General features: G+C 39.9%; 1 protein-coding gene across 7 annotated transcripts in view; it reads left to right on the top strand.

Moving 5' to 3' along the window:
• Window positions 1-13,927, top strand: part of DCLK2 (doublecortin like kinase 2) — a 151,172-nt gene that overhangs the window by 112,756 nt on the left and 24,489 nt on the right. For 4 of the 7 annotated variants that reach the window (XR_006216734.1, XM_042983785.1, XM_042983788.1 and 1 more), the window contains 3 exons: window positions 5,577-5,652; window positions 6,490-6,598; window positions 8,340-8,397. Coding sequence is in view for 5 of the 7 variants with exons in the window: in XM_042983785.1 (XP_042839719.1) it covers window positions 5,577-5,652; window positions 6,490-6,598; window positions 8,340-8,397 (243 nt within the window). In the remaining 2 variants the exon portion in view is untranslated. The remainder of the gene's footprint in view (window positions 1-5,576; window positions 5,653-6,489; window positions 6,599-8,339; window positions 8,398-13,927) is intronic. The other 3 variants (XR_006216735.1, XM_042983786.1, XM_042983789.1) reach the window with 1 other exon arrangement.

The following is a 13,927-nucleotide window of genomic DNA, read 5'->3' as shown; positions in this document are numbered from 1 at the left end:
TAAAAAATAAATAAAATAAAATAAGATAAAATAAAATAAAATAAAATAAAAATGTTCTTAGCAGAAGCAGGTTCTTATGTGTTTCCTTTCCTTGGTTACTCATAAAAATGGACCTGCTGCTGCCAGATGGGGCCGTGGAGCCTGGTCACATAATGTTCTCAGAAACATCTCCATGGTCTTTTACATCCCCTTCCCTCCTTGACCAATCAGGGCCTCATTAGGAAACATGCCCCCCCTGACTCCCCACCCCTAAATATAATCACATCTTTTTGAACCAGTTAGTAATTATAGAAGATAATCTTGAAAGAGCCCAGATGCTGCCATCCATTTAGGCTTTATTGAGGAGGATCTCGCTAACATGAAGCGTGTAGGCACTTCTTTGTGCTGTCTCAGCATCATAGTTGCTGATGGAAGCATAAATGCTCATTAGCATTTTAAGAGATTTTAATAAAAATTGTTAGTTCGACAATAGGAATGGGACAGGTTTAATCAAGAACACCAAATTTTAATCTCTCTGGTGCTAATTCAATCCTTGCTTCAATAAGAGAATAATTCTTAAGAGGGACAGGGAAATACATAAATTGTGCCTGGGAAACTGTGAATTTTGTAGTCCTAGCTTCATCCCCTGCATTTTCATTGCTCTTTGTCTGCATGCCTCTCAGGGCACTGGGAATGCTTTGCTTTATGCTGCACAATAGACACTTCACATTTGCCAGGGATCTGTCCAGGGATCTTGGTGAATACCCAGCTTTTCTTGTACCCTTGGAGCACCAAGCTTCTTTGCTGGGGGGTCAAGTGAACTTAATCACTAGCTGTGTGATTCAAGCATTACAAGCCCAGATTCATGCCTTAGTAAAATGGCTGCCTCTCACAGGTGTTCAGAGTCCTTTGTAATCATCAGAACCTTAGCAACCATTTCTTGGAATGAAGAGGTTTCCCAGAAAGGTTTTAAGCATGTACATGTGTCTCCTTATAAGATTGTAAACCTCTGGGCGGTAATGATCGTGTCCCTTCATCTTTATATTCTCTAACAATTCAGCCTAGATTATTGCTGAGGGAGGAAAGGAAAGCTGTTGCTGTGTCAAATCATGTCCCTGTCTATTCAGATGTGCTGTAATAAAATGACTCCCCTTTGTGGTTTCATTTTCCAAGCTTTATTTTCAAATAAAGGAACATTATTTGGATAGGTAATTAGATATGTCACTCCTGTTAACTCTACAGAGGTTTTTGGTTTTGTTTTGGTAATTGCTTGAGGTTTAGCACTTAAAAAAATTTCAGTTTGAGAGTTTTGAAAAATGCCCTTCTTGCCATCAGTATTTGCTAAGAAGTCTACACTTCCTGGTGATTTAGTGAAACCTTTGTCAGGTACTCCTGAAAGTATCATTTCATTGCCCCCCCCCCCCCCCCCGCCCCGGGCACTTCCCCTGCTCAGGCTTCAGCCTAGGTCCTGCTCTCTTTAGTTACTAGGGAACCAGTTCCCACACCTGCTCTGTCTCCTGGTCTCTTTCCTTGTTCTTTGCTGCCTCTGAATCCCAACATAAACCATGTTTGCAGTTGCTGGACTGTTACTGAATTCCTGGGATTCAGAATAGGTCAGTGTTGGGGGGTTAATCAAAACAAACACTGGGAAAGTTACAGTGCTTCACAGGAACTCAATTAGTAAACACTCTGAGGAGTCACTCATCCATGTGAAAATGTATATGGAGGTAAAAATGCCTGCATTTTAGTCCCTTCCAAGAGTTCCCTCTTAGAGAAGCCTTGAGTTAGAACACATCAGCTTTCAGTGAACCAAAATGTACTCAAATTAGCTCAAGAAAGGGGCTTATTAGAAGAAAGCTATCTGCTTCCAGGAGAGCTAAGCAAGCAAGCAGGTGGGGGGAAGGCAGGCACAAAGGCAAGTCTGAGGACTTCAGCAGTGGCCATGAGGCCTACATACTGCACACCTCCATAGGCTCAGAGTGTTTGGAGGAGAGATGGTTTCTGCTCAGCACCCAGGCCTGACTCAGCCAGCTGTGGCCTGAGGGTGTGGGGCTGCCCCATTCTGGGCTGTGAAATTTAGACATGCAGATAAGATGGTCACTGCCCCTGCTGTTTCCAGGTATTAACAGTCCCCCTCCCCCATCACTGTAATCTGGGGGTGAGCAGTGATCAAAAGGGATCTTTCCAGGGCACATGGGTGTCTCAGTCAGACTCTTGATTTCAGCTCAGGTCACGATTTCATGGTTTGTGAGTTTGAGCCCCACATCAGGCTCTGTGCTGAAAGTGTGGAGCCTGCTTGGGATTCTCTCTCTGCCTCTCTCTCTCTCTCTCTCTGCCCCTCTCCCATTCATGCTGTCTGTGTCTCTCTCAAAATAAACTTCATTTAAAAAAATTTTTTAGTGTTTATTTTTGAGAGAAAGGAAGACACAGAGTGCGAGCAGGGGAGGAGCAGAGAGAGGAGACACAGAATCCAGAGCAGGACCAAGGTTCTGAGCTGTCAGCATAGAGTCTGATGCAGTGCTCCAACTCACAGACCATGAAATCATGATCTGAGCCAAAGTCGGGCATTTAACTGACCGAGCCACCCAGGCACCCCAATAAATAAACTTTAAAAATAAAAAGGGATCTTTCCATTTATTTTTTGGGATATACTTTCTCCAAAATGACATTCTTCTTGTCTTTATTCCATTAAGAATTTGGCTGATATGAATTTTTTAAAGTTTTTTTTAATGTTTATTCACTTATGAGAGACAGCGCGTGTGCAAGTGGGGGAGGGGTGGAAAGAGAGAGGGAGACACGGAATCCAAAGCTGAGCTGTCAGCACAGACCCTGACATGAGGCTTAAACTCACAAACCCTGAGATCATGACCTGAGCTGAAGTCAGATGCCTAACTGACTGAGCCACCCAGGCGCCCCTGGCTAATATGAATTTAATTTGGATCTCTTATTCACTTGACTGACTGTTTTCAGTCTACGAAGGGTTAGATTAGAAGAGGAATGAATTATGTAGCAAAAGAGCTCTTATAGCCATTGTACATTCAGTAGTTGGAAAACAATTCTCAGTCACTGGATTCTAGGCTCTATGCTAGATATTTTAAGGAAAGGTATACTAATAACTAATAATGACTTATATATAATATATATCACATATATGTAATATAATAATGACTAATTTATTATTTTGTACTTACTATATTTTAAGGAAAGGTATACTAATAACTAATAATGACTTAATTACATGTCAGTGAGTTGACATGCTAAATGTGTTTACATGTATGAGCTCATTTAAATTTACTTGCAAATCTTTGAGCTAGGAGCTGCTACTACCCCTATATTCAAAGTAGAAAATTAAGATTTAAGAAGTTTAAGCAACTTTAAAAAAAGATTCATTTAATGTATAAAATGCATGATAAAAAGTGGTGGGAAACAAATTGGATAGGTAGGTAGGGAGACAAATCATGGGATTATCCTATTGGTGTTATTCTGTTGGTCACAAAGACCCACTGAGGTTTTAGATCAATCGTAGGGGTCATACCAGAACTACGCTTGCAGAAGTTTCCTGGCAATCCTGTGTGGAATGTGGCTGAAACTGAAAGTAACTAAGGAGGCTTTTGATGAGGCTCCAGGAGAAGCCCGAGGAGGACCAGGACCAGCTGGGTAGCTGTGGAAACAGAACTGACTGAAGAACCTTGTAGTTTTCTTTTCGGCTTCCCTTTAAGCCGCCTCTCTGGGCTTTAGTTTTAAACAATCTACCTTTTAAACATTCTAACATAGAATACTGCTGATTCTGGAGTTGCTTTTCATTTCAGCAGGAAAAAAAACAAAAAAACAAAACCAGGAGAAAACAAAAAGGCTAACGTGAAAAACTTTGTCCTCCATTTACCTTGTGAGAAACAAAATGATTGAACTCCGAGGAGTCTGTGGATGGTGAAGTGTGAGCTGACTGTAGCGTTTTCAAGATAAAGGGTGGCCTGAAAGGCACCCTGCACGTACACACGTTGCTACAGTTATTCTCCATGTCAGAGTGAAGGAGGCAGAACTTGTGAGAAGCATGGTTGCCACTCAGGACAGGAGCTGACTGGTTGACTCTCAGAACTGCCTTCCCTTGGCCTTAGGTTTCCCAACAGGACATGCTGCTGCTGGTTTTACTGTCCACACAAGGTGTGGCTACATGGGATCTGAGAAAGCAGACCAATTTTTAATGCCTCTTATTCTTGAGACTCATATCTTATTCCAGAAGACCTTCTGGATGATCCTATTCGAAGCAATGTGTATAAATCAGTATTGGGCTTTCCTGGGTTTCGAACCAAACTCCGTCTCAGCAAGGTTCTTACTTCATCCAGAGGAAGGGAGTGGGCCCTGTGTCATTTGTGTTTTTGATCAGCAAGTATTAAATCAGGATTGTGTATACCAGGCACTGTGCTGCATACGGGAGATGCAGTGATGAATAAGGCACAGCCTTTATGGGACAGAGGTACCAGGACAGCTTGGGCATCGAGGCAAGCAGGTATGCACAGCAGTACAAAAGATGTCAAAGAGGCTTCTCAGTATCTGGTAAGTCCTTTGACCTTGGAAGCTCCTGAAAGGAATCATTAAAGAAAGAAAGACAAAGTTCAAAGAGGAAAATTTGAGTTTAAAAGCCTATGAGCCCTTAGGGATAAAGAAAAAAAGAAAAAAATTCCCTAAGCATACGTAATAGTAAACATGATATGAATAATACGAGTTTTTCTTTTTTTCTTTAAGTTTTATTTATTTTGAGAGGCAGTTCTCATGAGCAGGGGAGGGACAGAGAGGGAAAGGAAATCCCAAGCAGGCTCTGGCCTGTTGGCACAGAGCCTGACACGGGGCTTGAGCCCACGAAGCTGCCCGATCATGGCCTGGGCCAATCAATATTCAAAAACCAGACACTTAACCGACTGAGCCACCCAGGCGCCCCTAATATGAGTTTTTTAATTCTTTTAAGGATTACAGATATTTTTGTGACTGGGAACTGCAGTGTCACTGAGTTGGAATCTGTCTTTTAGTTTTATCTTTTATTTCTCTCTGGTTCCTAGTAGTAAAAGTTTTTAACATGCTTAGGAGGAATTCTTGCTGTCTTGGGGTCAGTAAAGAAGAGGGTTGAGCCAGGGCTACACTCTGGATCCTGAAGCCACAGGAAGGTGTGGAAGGTGGTACAGTGCTGGGCATGGGGCTGGAGTTCAGAAAAGGGCTCCCCCTTAGGGCCCCCCCTGGGGTCGGCCACAGGGCGGTGGTGGGATCTGGGGACTCCGTGCTGACATTTCTTGGAATTACCTATAGTTCCTTGTTCAGCGGTGGTGTCATGATAGTTTCCTTTACTTTATTCCCCTGAGGTCACAAGCAAAACAGTATCAAAGAGAATAACATACTGTCAAGTTTCCTGACATCCAATCTGAATTGAAAATACTTTAAGGAAGAGATATGTTAATGGTGTGTGTGTGTGTGTGTGTGTGTGTGTGTGGAAGAGATGAGAAAGAGATGCCTCCTCTCTTCTTGTATCATTATATTTTTGCACAGTATAAGCATCTTCTTTTCTTTAAGGATTATCCTGATAAGTAATGGTCACTCTCTTCTTTCAGCAGATTTCTGCACATGGCAGATCTTCTTCGAATGTAAATGGTGGACCTGAACTTGGTCGTTGCATGAGTCCTGAAGGTAGTCCTCAATCTGATGATTTCTTTTATACAGGAAGTTATCCATGTGAACTTGGTGGCCACCCAAACCCACTTGATGCTAAATTACAATCTTCCTAAACAGGGATGTAATCATGTCACCAATTAGCCTATTGAGCTATAGTGGGTGGGAGTCACTACAAGATAGATAAAGTTTCCTTGCTTCTAATTAAGCTAACCCAATTTCAGATTTTACACTTGGGCTTACGTATTTTTCTCCTTAGTGGCAGTCTGCTCACAAGTCCTACACACAGACTTTCTCTCAATTAGGTAGCAAAACTGTGTTTCTTCATTGGTTGTCTGCTGTGTGCTGGGCACTGGAGATGCATTGTAAAAGTAGTCATTTTAACCACTTTGTCCTTCTGCCTCTCCCCCTTCCCCTTTTTGAGAAGACTTGGAGGCAGGAGTTAGCCTTCACAGGTATCCCAGCTGGGTGGAATTTTCTTTACTAGAAAATCCTGAGGAGAAATCTTAAAAATTTATAAGATGAGATTAAATCCCCACCATTGTCCCCTTCCCCTTTCTTGAGTGTTAACAGAAAAGTTTACAAAGCTTAGGTTAAGCTTCCTTTTTACTTATTTCAGCTGATGTTTGGGGAATTTGTTAGGTTTATTGATTATGTTTGTTTCAGATTCCACAGCAAGGTTAAAAGCAAATTGGTGATTCAGGTGTTCTTCTCAGAAGATATGCTTAGAAATTTTCTAATGATTCATCATGGACTTAAAAATGAATGCATTGCAATTTATTATTGCCCAGATACATAGGAATCTAGATGAATGCTGATGTGTTTGCTAGACTTTGCATTTATCCTTTTGTGCAGGTGTGAATGGAAACAGGTGCTCTGAATCATCAACTCTTCTTGAGAAATACAAAATTGGGAAGGTTATTGGTGATGGGAATTTTGCAGTAGTCAAGGAGTGCATGGACAGGTGAGGATAATCATTTGTTCACCTACACATACATTTCTTCCTTAGAGTCTATTCTTACCTGAATGTATGAATAAAATACCTTCCTGGGAAATCTCTATTTCCCCCTTTCTGGAAAAGTCTGCTGTTAGGATCAGCTGCTTTGTAAGCCCACAGGCAGTTTGACCAGAAAAAATACAGGTATATACACAGAAGATGAAGTTGCTTTGTATGCAGTTGAGGTGAGAGATTAATCATTTAAAAAATAAATGTATATAGCACTTACCTGTGTCAGGCACTGTTCTCAGTTAATACTGAGTTGTTTATACTAGTAGTTCAGGATACATGAGCTCTGACTCTATTAAGATCCGAGTCAGCCAACTTTTGCCTGTATTAAAATTATATTTTTGCTTATTCAGCTTCATTTTGTTTAAAGTCCTAAATTCTCAAATGGTAAGAAATCCATTCTTTTAAATTCCAGGCCTTTTTTAAACAATATAAAAACTGGAAAAGACTCAGATTAGAGTCTTTTTGTTTATAGACCAATGTCTGACCTGTTGTAAGTGGTAATTTTTATTTGTGGGGAATTTTCCAGAAAGTTGTAAGTACAGCTTTTCCATTTCGCCAGTCTCCAGTGAAGCTTCAGTGCCCCTTGTAGAGGACGCTTCCCTGCCCTCTACGTTGTTTGACTTAGCCCTGGTGCACAGCTTGTCTCCCAGGTAACGAATTAAGCAGCTAAAATATGACCTCTGAAGACTCATTAGAAGTATGAGTCCAGGGCGCCTGGGTGGCTCAGCTGGGTAAGCCTCCGAGTCTTGATTTTAGCTGAGGTCATGATCTTGTCGTTTCTGAGTTTGAGCCCCACATTGGACTCTCGCTGACAGCACGGAGCCTGCTTGGGATTCTTTCTCTCCCTCTCTATCTGCCCCTCCCCTGCACATGCTCTAGTGTGCATGCTCTCTCACTCTCAAATAAGTAAAATATATATTAAAAAAAAGAAATCTGAATCCGTGTTTGGTTTATGTTATGGAGAAGTAATTTAAATGTTATTCTTTTAAGGTCAGCTTCATCAGTGTGTACTTTGACTATGTGGCAAAAACAGCTGGACTTGAGAGAACTAATATATTCCAAGAATACTGCTATATTCTTTGTTGAAGTGTTTTCCTATTCTACAGGAAATTTTTTGGCGTGTTCAGATTAAATTATGTTAAAGGTGATTAAAAGTGAAATAACAACATCAACATTTGTATGTCCGAGTAAATGACTGATCTCTTTACTACCAGATATAAGCCTTGAAAGCTATGGATAAAGTGACACCAGATGGAGTTTTGCTGAGAAATAGATATTGAAAGTCTAGGGCTTTTTAATCATTAATAGATTAATGTAAAGATATATTGGTAATAGAAAGTTCTCAGTTACTTTGATTCATTTTTCTTAATTTTATTCTGCCTCCTAAGAAAACTATTTTGAGATTTTAGTATGGAAGAAGTTCCTTGTTCAACTCTGATACAATGTAAGTATTTTTAATATGTGAGTTATTTAATAATATTATAATTAATATTTATAAAAGAAGATTGACAGGGTGACTTCGGATTTTTCTTTTTTTTGGGGGGGTACCTTTCTCCCTGACCCCACTCAACATTGTTCCTGATGTACAGAGGAGGAAGCCAGTCCTTCTTCCCTGAATTTGTACTGTAGAGAAAATCAAGAATGATTGTATCTTTGATTTGTATCTTTAAATTGCCTTTCTCTGTTTGTTTCATAGGTCCACTGGAAAGGAATTTGCCCTGAAGATTATAGACAAAGCCAAATGTTGTGGAAAGGTACAGTATACATAAATGTTGTATAAAAGAAACTGAGAAACCTTGGTGTGAGGTGTTTGCTGGAATTTATGTGGGCATTGACAAGGCCTTAACAGGAATAGGCCACTGATCAAAAATGGGGGAAGCACTATGAAGCTGGGGTTTTTTGTTTGTTTTTGTTTTGTCTTGTCATTGTTTCAAAAATTTAATCATAAAACAATAAATTGAGTTCATGTGGTCTTAGCTATCAAAAATGTAAGCTCTTTTCTTTGGGAGATGCCTATTTCCAAACCCAGCAATCCCCAGAAGATATATCAAGAACCGTGATGGGTCTAAGACTTTACCCTGCTTTCAAACTAACAAATCAGCCTGCTAGCTTTATGGATTCTAGCAGAAGATACCAGGTTGCTGGGTCAGTGACAGAAGACTTTATTCCTCATGGCACAAGAGGTGGCTTTGGTTCCCCGTAGCTCTCAAGTCCCACAAAAGTGATGCGGAAGGGTTGCGGCAATCGCTGTGCACACAAGATGTTTCCATCACAGTTGAGGGTCCTCAAGCTTAATAAACCCCCAGTCTTATGAAGGGGCCAAACCTGTCCAAATCTTGCCCCAGAGGAGAACTTTATTTTTATTACCATGGTCAGGAACCAAATCTGTCCTCTACCTCTGAGGGAGACCCTAACTCTACCCTTGGGAAGATAGTTTGTCACAAAAGCTGATGAAGATGTGCAGAAACACCATGAAGAATTGTCCTCCCCGCCCCCCAACACCAGATGAACTTTTTTCTCCTGTCCCACTCTCAAGCTGGGCTGGGAAAGATCAAATGATGAAGTGCTTCTGGAGTATTGCTAAGTTAATTATGTTTGAAAAATATTCTATAACAGGGATGACAAAGACTTTTTTAGATTACTTTCTGGTAGCATAGCATTTAAGAGAGCAAGTCTCTCGAACTCAGTAACACATGTGGCTATCTGAAATGTGGCTAGTCTGAACTGAAATGTAGATGTAAAATACACAGTAGACTTTTGAAGACTTAAAAAAAAGAATGTGGTACCTCATTAATGTCTTTTGTATTTGACTGCATGTTGAAACAATAATACTTTGGAAAAATTGGGTTACATAAGTTATTTTATCTGCTTACTTTTACATTTCTTAATGGGGATATGAGAAAATTTAGATATGTGTGGATCACATTATATTTCTGTTGAACAGTGCTGTTCTAGTGCCATATTGTATAAAGTTGAGTCTTGGTTCCATGCCTCTTTTTGTTCCGTTATCATGGAAAAGTTACTTAATCCCTAAGATGTGGTTATTAATAAAATCTAAGACACAAGGTCATCATGAGTATTAACTGAATGAAGATATGGAAAAAATGTAGAGAAGTATCAGTATATAGGAATTTAACACATATTAACTGTTAACATTATTAATATGCCACAGGAATTCAGAATTTATAATTAGGAGAATTTGAAGTGATAATAGTAATGTTATATTTATGAAACTCGTAAACTAGTCTTAATTGGATTTGTATAAAATTGTGAATTCTTAACAAAAAACTTAAAGTATTATTATTATGGTGAAGTTTCAGAAAAGCAAAAGGCACATTTGTCATATCTTTTTTTTTTTTTTTTTTTTTTTTTTTTGCCACACTGTGACAGCTTATGAAGCTGAGGCTATCCAAAATGCCCCCCCCCCCTTTTCTTTGAAGAATAAGGTTTTTTTTACAGTTAATTTTTGTTAAGTAATTCTGTGTGCTTTTACTTGTTCTAACAATATTATTAAATTTTTAACTGCAAAGCCTTTTCCCCAGATGCAAGTGTTGCTCTTTCTGGTGTGGTGTGCTTTAGGCAGAATGTGTCATAATTTTGGGAGCCCAGTTCTAAACAACTGTATTACTCAAAAAAGTAAAATAATAATGATAATAATAATAATAATTGCTATGGTAGGGATATTGTTTACCTGATTAAACTTTAAGCAGCTGTTTTAGTAGTTGAGAAAAAGCTCTTTATATGCAAAAACTTTTAATCTGGTGCACTAAGTGTTGAGGCAAATGATTAGGTCACTTTAAACATTTGGATCTGTTTTTCCTTGTTATTAAATGTCATTCTATTTTTATAATTCATGATCATATACCTATTTGCATTCTTACATTTTGCTTATTTGAGCAACTATTTCAATATTGACTATATAAAATTATAATTTTATTTATTTATTTATTTAGACTTTTTTAAAAAGTTTATTTTGAGAGAGAGAGTGAGAGAATCCCAAGTAGGCTCCATGCTGTCAGCGCAGAGCCCAATGTGTGGCTTGATCCTATGAACTGTGAGATCATAACCTGAGCCAAAATCAAGAGTCAGATGCTTAACCAACTGAGCTACCCACGCACCTCTAAAATTATAATTTTAGCCCTTGCTTTGTTCCAAATAAGTTGCTTTTTCCATTAAATATTACTTTTAGAAAAAAAATGGTATAAATAATTTGTCTTTAAAAACAAAATTTAGAGGGTGTTATAGTGGAATTAGCTATATTCTGTGGTATTGTCAGTTACCTCTGCTTTGTGGGTTGTACACAGAAAAATTAATAATGCTGACAATGATATTTGTGTTTTACTAAAATGTATAATCTATCCAGGCTTGGACATAGAAAAATTTTGCACATTACCTTTAATGGCTTGCTCAACAAGATATACCAGTTTCACTGATAAAAGAGATTCAGATTAAATAGCTTCCCAAAAGTCCCACAGAGGCAGAACAGTGATTGGAATTTTGTGCTAGTTGGTGCCATATCCTATTACGTTAGCCAGTCTGCCATGTTCCCTATCCAAGTTCAATTTATTCACTTGTTCACTTAATAAGAACCTGGGAAAAAAGTGTTTAACCTTTCTGGCCTTCTGTTTGCTTTTCTGTAATTTCCATATACATTGTTAGATTGGTTTGCTCATGTTCCTAAAATGTAACGTGTGTGCAGGAAACTGCTAGGAAGAGTGTAATTTAGCATATAAATTAATACCAGTTCTGTAGAGAATGTTAGGGGAGTTTGGAGGTAGCACATGAGAGAGAAGTTAGGTGACCGGTGAAGATGCCAGAGAGCAAGCAGTCGAGCTGGGCCTCGAGCAGTGGGGAGGATTTCAATAGGCAGCAAGGAAAACAAGGAAAGCAAGGAAGCAAGGAAAGCCTTCCAGGTGGCCTGCATGGCCTGAGCAAGGGCCCAGAGGATAGAAAATGTGTTAGGTGCTTCTAAGTAGGAGGTTATTGCAAGCCGTGCTGTGGGGCCACATTTATGGACGCTGTTGAGAAGGCTGTGATGTGTGTAAATTTAAGAATTCTTCCATATCTAGTGGTCTAAATAATACTCATTCTAAATGATTATTTATTAAATTTGCACAGGGTATGAAGCTCTGAGCTTTCTGTTATGGTGCCGCATCCTTCGCTTGGGGATGCATCCTTCACTTCCCACAGTTATGTATTCATTATCTACATGTAATGGAACCTAGCGCAACGTAAACCCAAATGTATATTGTATTAGCTTCCTGAGACTGTTGGAATAAATTACCACAAACTTGGTGGCTTATAACAGCAGGAATTTATTCTCTCACAGTTCTGGAGGCCAGAAGTCTGAAATCCATGCTCCCTTTGGTGCTCTAGAGGAAAATCTGTTCTTTGAGTAGCTTCTGGTGGCTGATGGCATTCCTTGGCTTGTGGCCACGTCGCTCCAACCTCTGCCTCTTGTCTTCACATCACTTTCTCTTCTATGTGTTTATTTTACCTCTTCTGTTTGTGAAATCTCCCTCTGTTTCCCTTCATAAGGACAATTGTGATGGTACCCAGATAGTCCAGAGTTATTTTGTCATTGCAGAATCCTTAATCACAGCTGCAAAGACCCTTTCTCCAAATAAGGTACTATTTACAAGTTCCAGGGGTTAGGCCTTGGTATCTGTGGGTGGCCATCATTCAATCCACTCCATACATCTACCACGGAAATCACATGGGGTGATCTGAACATTTTCTCTCTCTTACTGTATTATCCTCAGCAGTACTCATTAAGCAGTGTGGATACCACCTGGAAAGTCACCATTGGCCAAGAGCAATGTGCAATGTGCTTATTCACTCAGGCATTTCACAACTATGCTCGTTGCTGGAGAGCAAGGTTGAACAGAAGCTTCCAGACAGCAGGATGAGAGCAGTGGTTGGAACAGTGGGAATTGAGGAAAGTAAGAACAGTGCCTCACTCAGCCATGGTTGAGTAGGGGAGTCTATTTAGAGGAGGAGAGGTCCAATCTAGACCTGAGGAATACATAGGAGTTCCCCCGAGGAGTGGAGGAGGTGGGTGGGAATTCCAGACAGAGAAAACTTTTGCAAATTTCTAGAGGTCCAAGTGAGAGATTGGTAATAGGGATAGAGGTGAAAGGATGGATTCAGGGGCTGTTGAGAAGGTCTCCTGGCAGGGATTTGGGATTGAGGGGCTGTTGGTAGCAGATGAGGGAAGGGCTTGGGGATTCCTGTCTGACTTGGACAGCCAAGTTCATTCAGTGAGACAGAAGGCCAGGAGGAAAGGGCTGCTTTGTGGGGCTGGGGTGGGTGGAGACAAGATGATGAGTGTAGTTTGGGAGAGTTGTTTATTCCCTAATCCATTTCTCTCTCCACCCCCACTACCCCTTTTATACATTAAAAACCACCACAGCCAAAGATAAGGTGGTATCCTTTGCCAAGTTAGCAGTTTTCTTTGTTATTTACTCTCACTCAGAACCGTGGACCACTGCCATGAAATGATTCATATGTAAATTATTTGGAGTTAGAATCCTGAATCACTTAACATGAATAATGGTAGATGGCTGAATAATGTAAGTTCACTGCAGTTCAAGATAAAAGTGACGTTCATATTGCATTCAGAGATTTTTTTTCTGACAAATGTAATCTATAGAGTTTACATATTAGAAACAAAGATTACATGTGGGTTGCCTAAGAAATAGGAAGATGACATTTGGAAAGATTTTTATGGACTACTTTTGTTTTGCTTCCGATAATGATTAGTTTAAAAAGTGGATTGTTCCTTCCTAGACAATTTTACAGGCATAGTTCAGAGGTTGGAAGACAAAGGCTGCCATCTCCCACATTCCAACAGAAACATTCACTGTGTGCTTAGAATACAAGCCATTGTGGAGGAGAGTACTGAAGCTGAGATAACACACAGTGGTGGAGAAAATGTTGCAGGACCTGCTCAGTGTTTCCAGTGTAACACTGCCGGTGGTCCTGGGGGAAGTTCCATGATGCAGAAAGTTCCCAAGAAGACTTTCTCTTGAGCCCTTTACTGAAAAAGATAACTTTTGGAAGGTGTAGTCTCCTTAGGTGGTAGACATCTTACTTTAGCTCCAGTTTGAGAGAGCTCCTGGGGTACTGGTAGTGGGGATTACTTTACATATGTCACTCTAAATTAGCATCACTAACAGAGCCTCTGAATAGAGGGAAATTTACAGACTCTTCCAACTTCAGAGGAGAACTGAAGTGATAGATCCATTTAGCCTGAAAACAAAATGCCTCTTTTACTGCGGTGGT

This window comes from Panthera tigris, chromosome B1, assembly GCF_018350195.1.
Source record: "Panthera tigris isolate Pti1 chromosome B1, P.tigris_Pti1_mat1.1, whole genome shotgun sequence".
Taxonomy (NCBI): domain Eukaryota; kingdom Metazoa; phylum Chordata; class Mammalia; order Carnivora; family Felidae; genus Panthera; species Panthera tigris.
The sequence above is the reverse complement of the archived record's forward strand: the minus strand, read 5'-3'. Positions and strand labels throughout refer to the sequence as shown.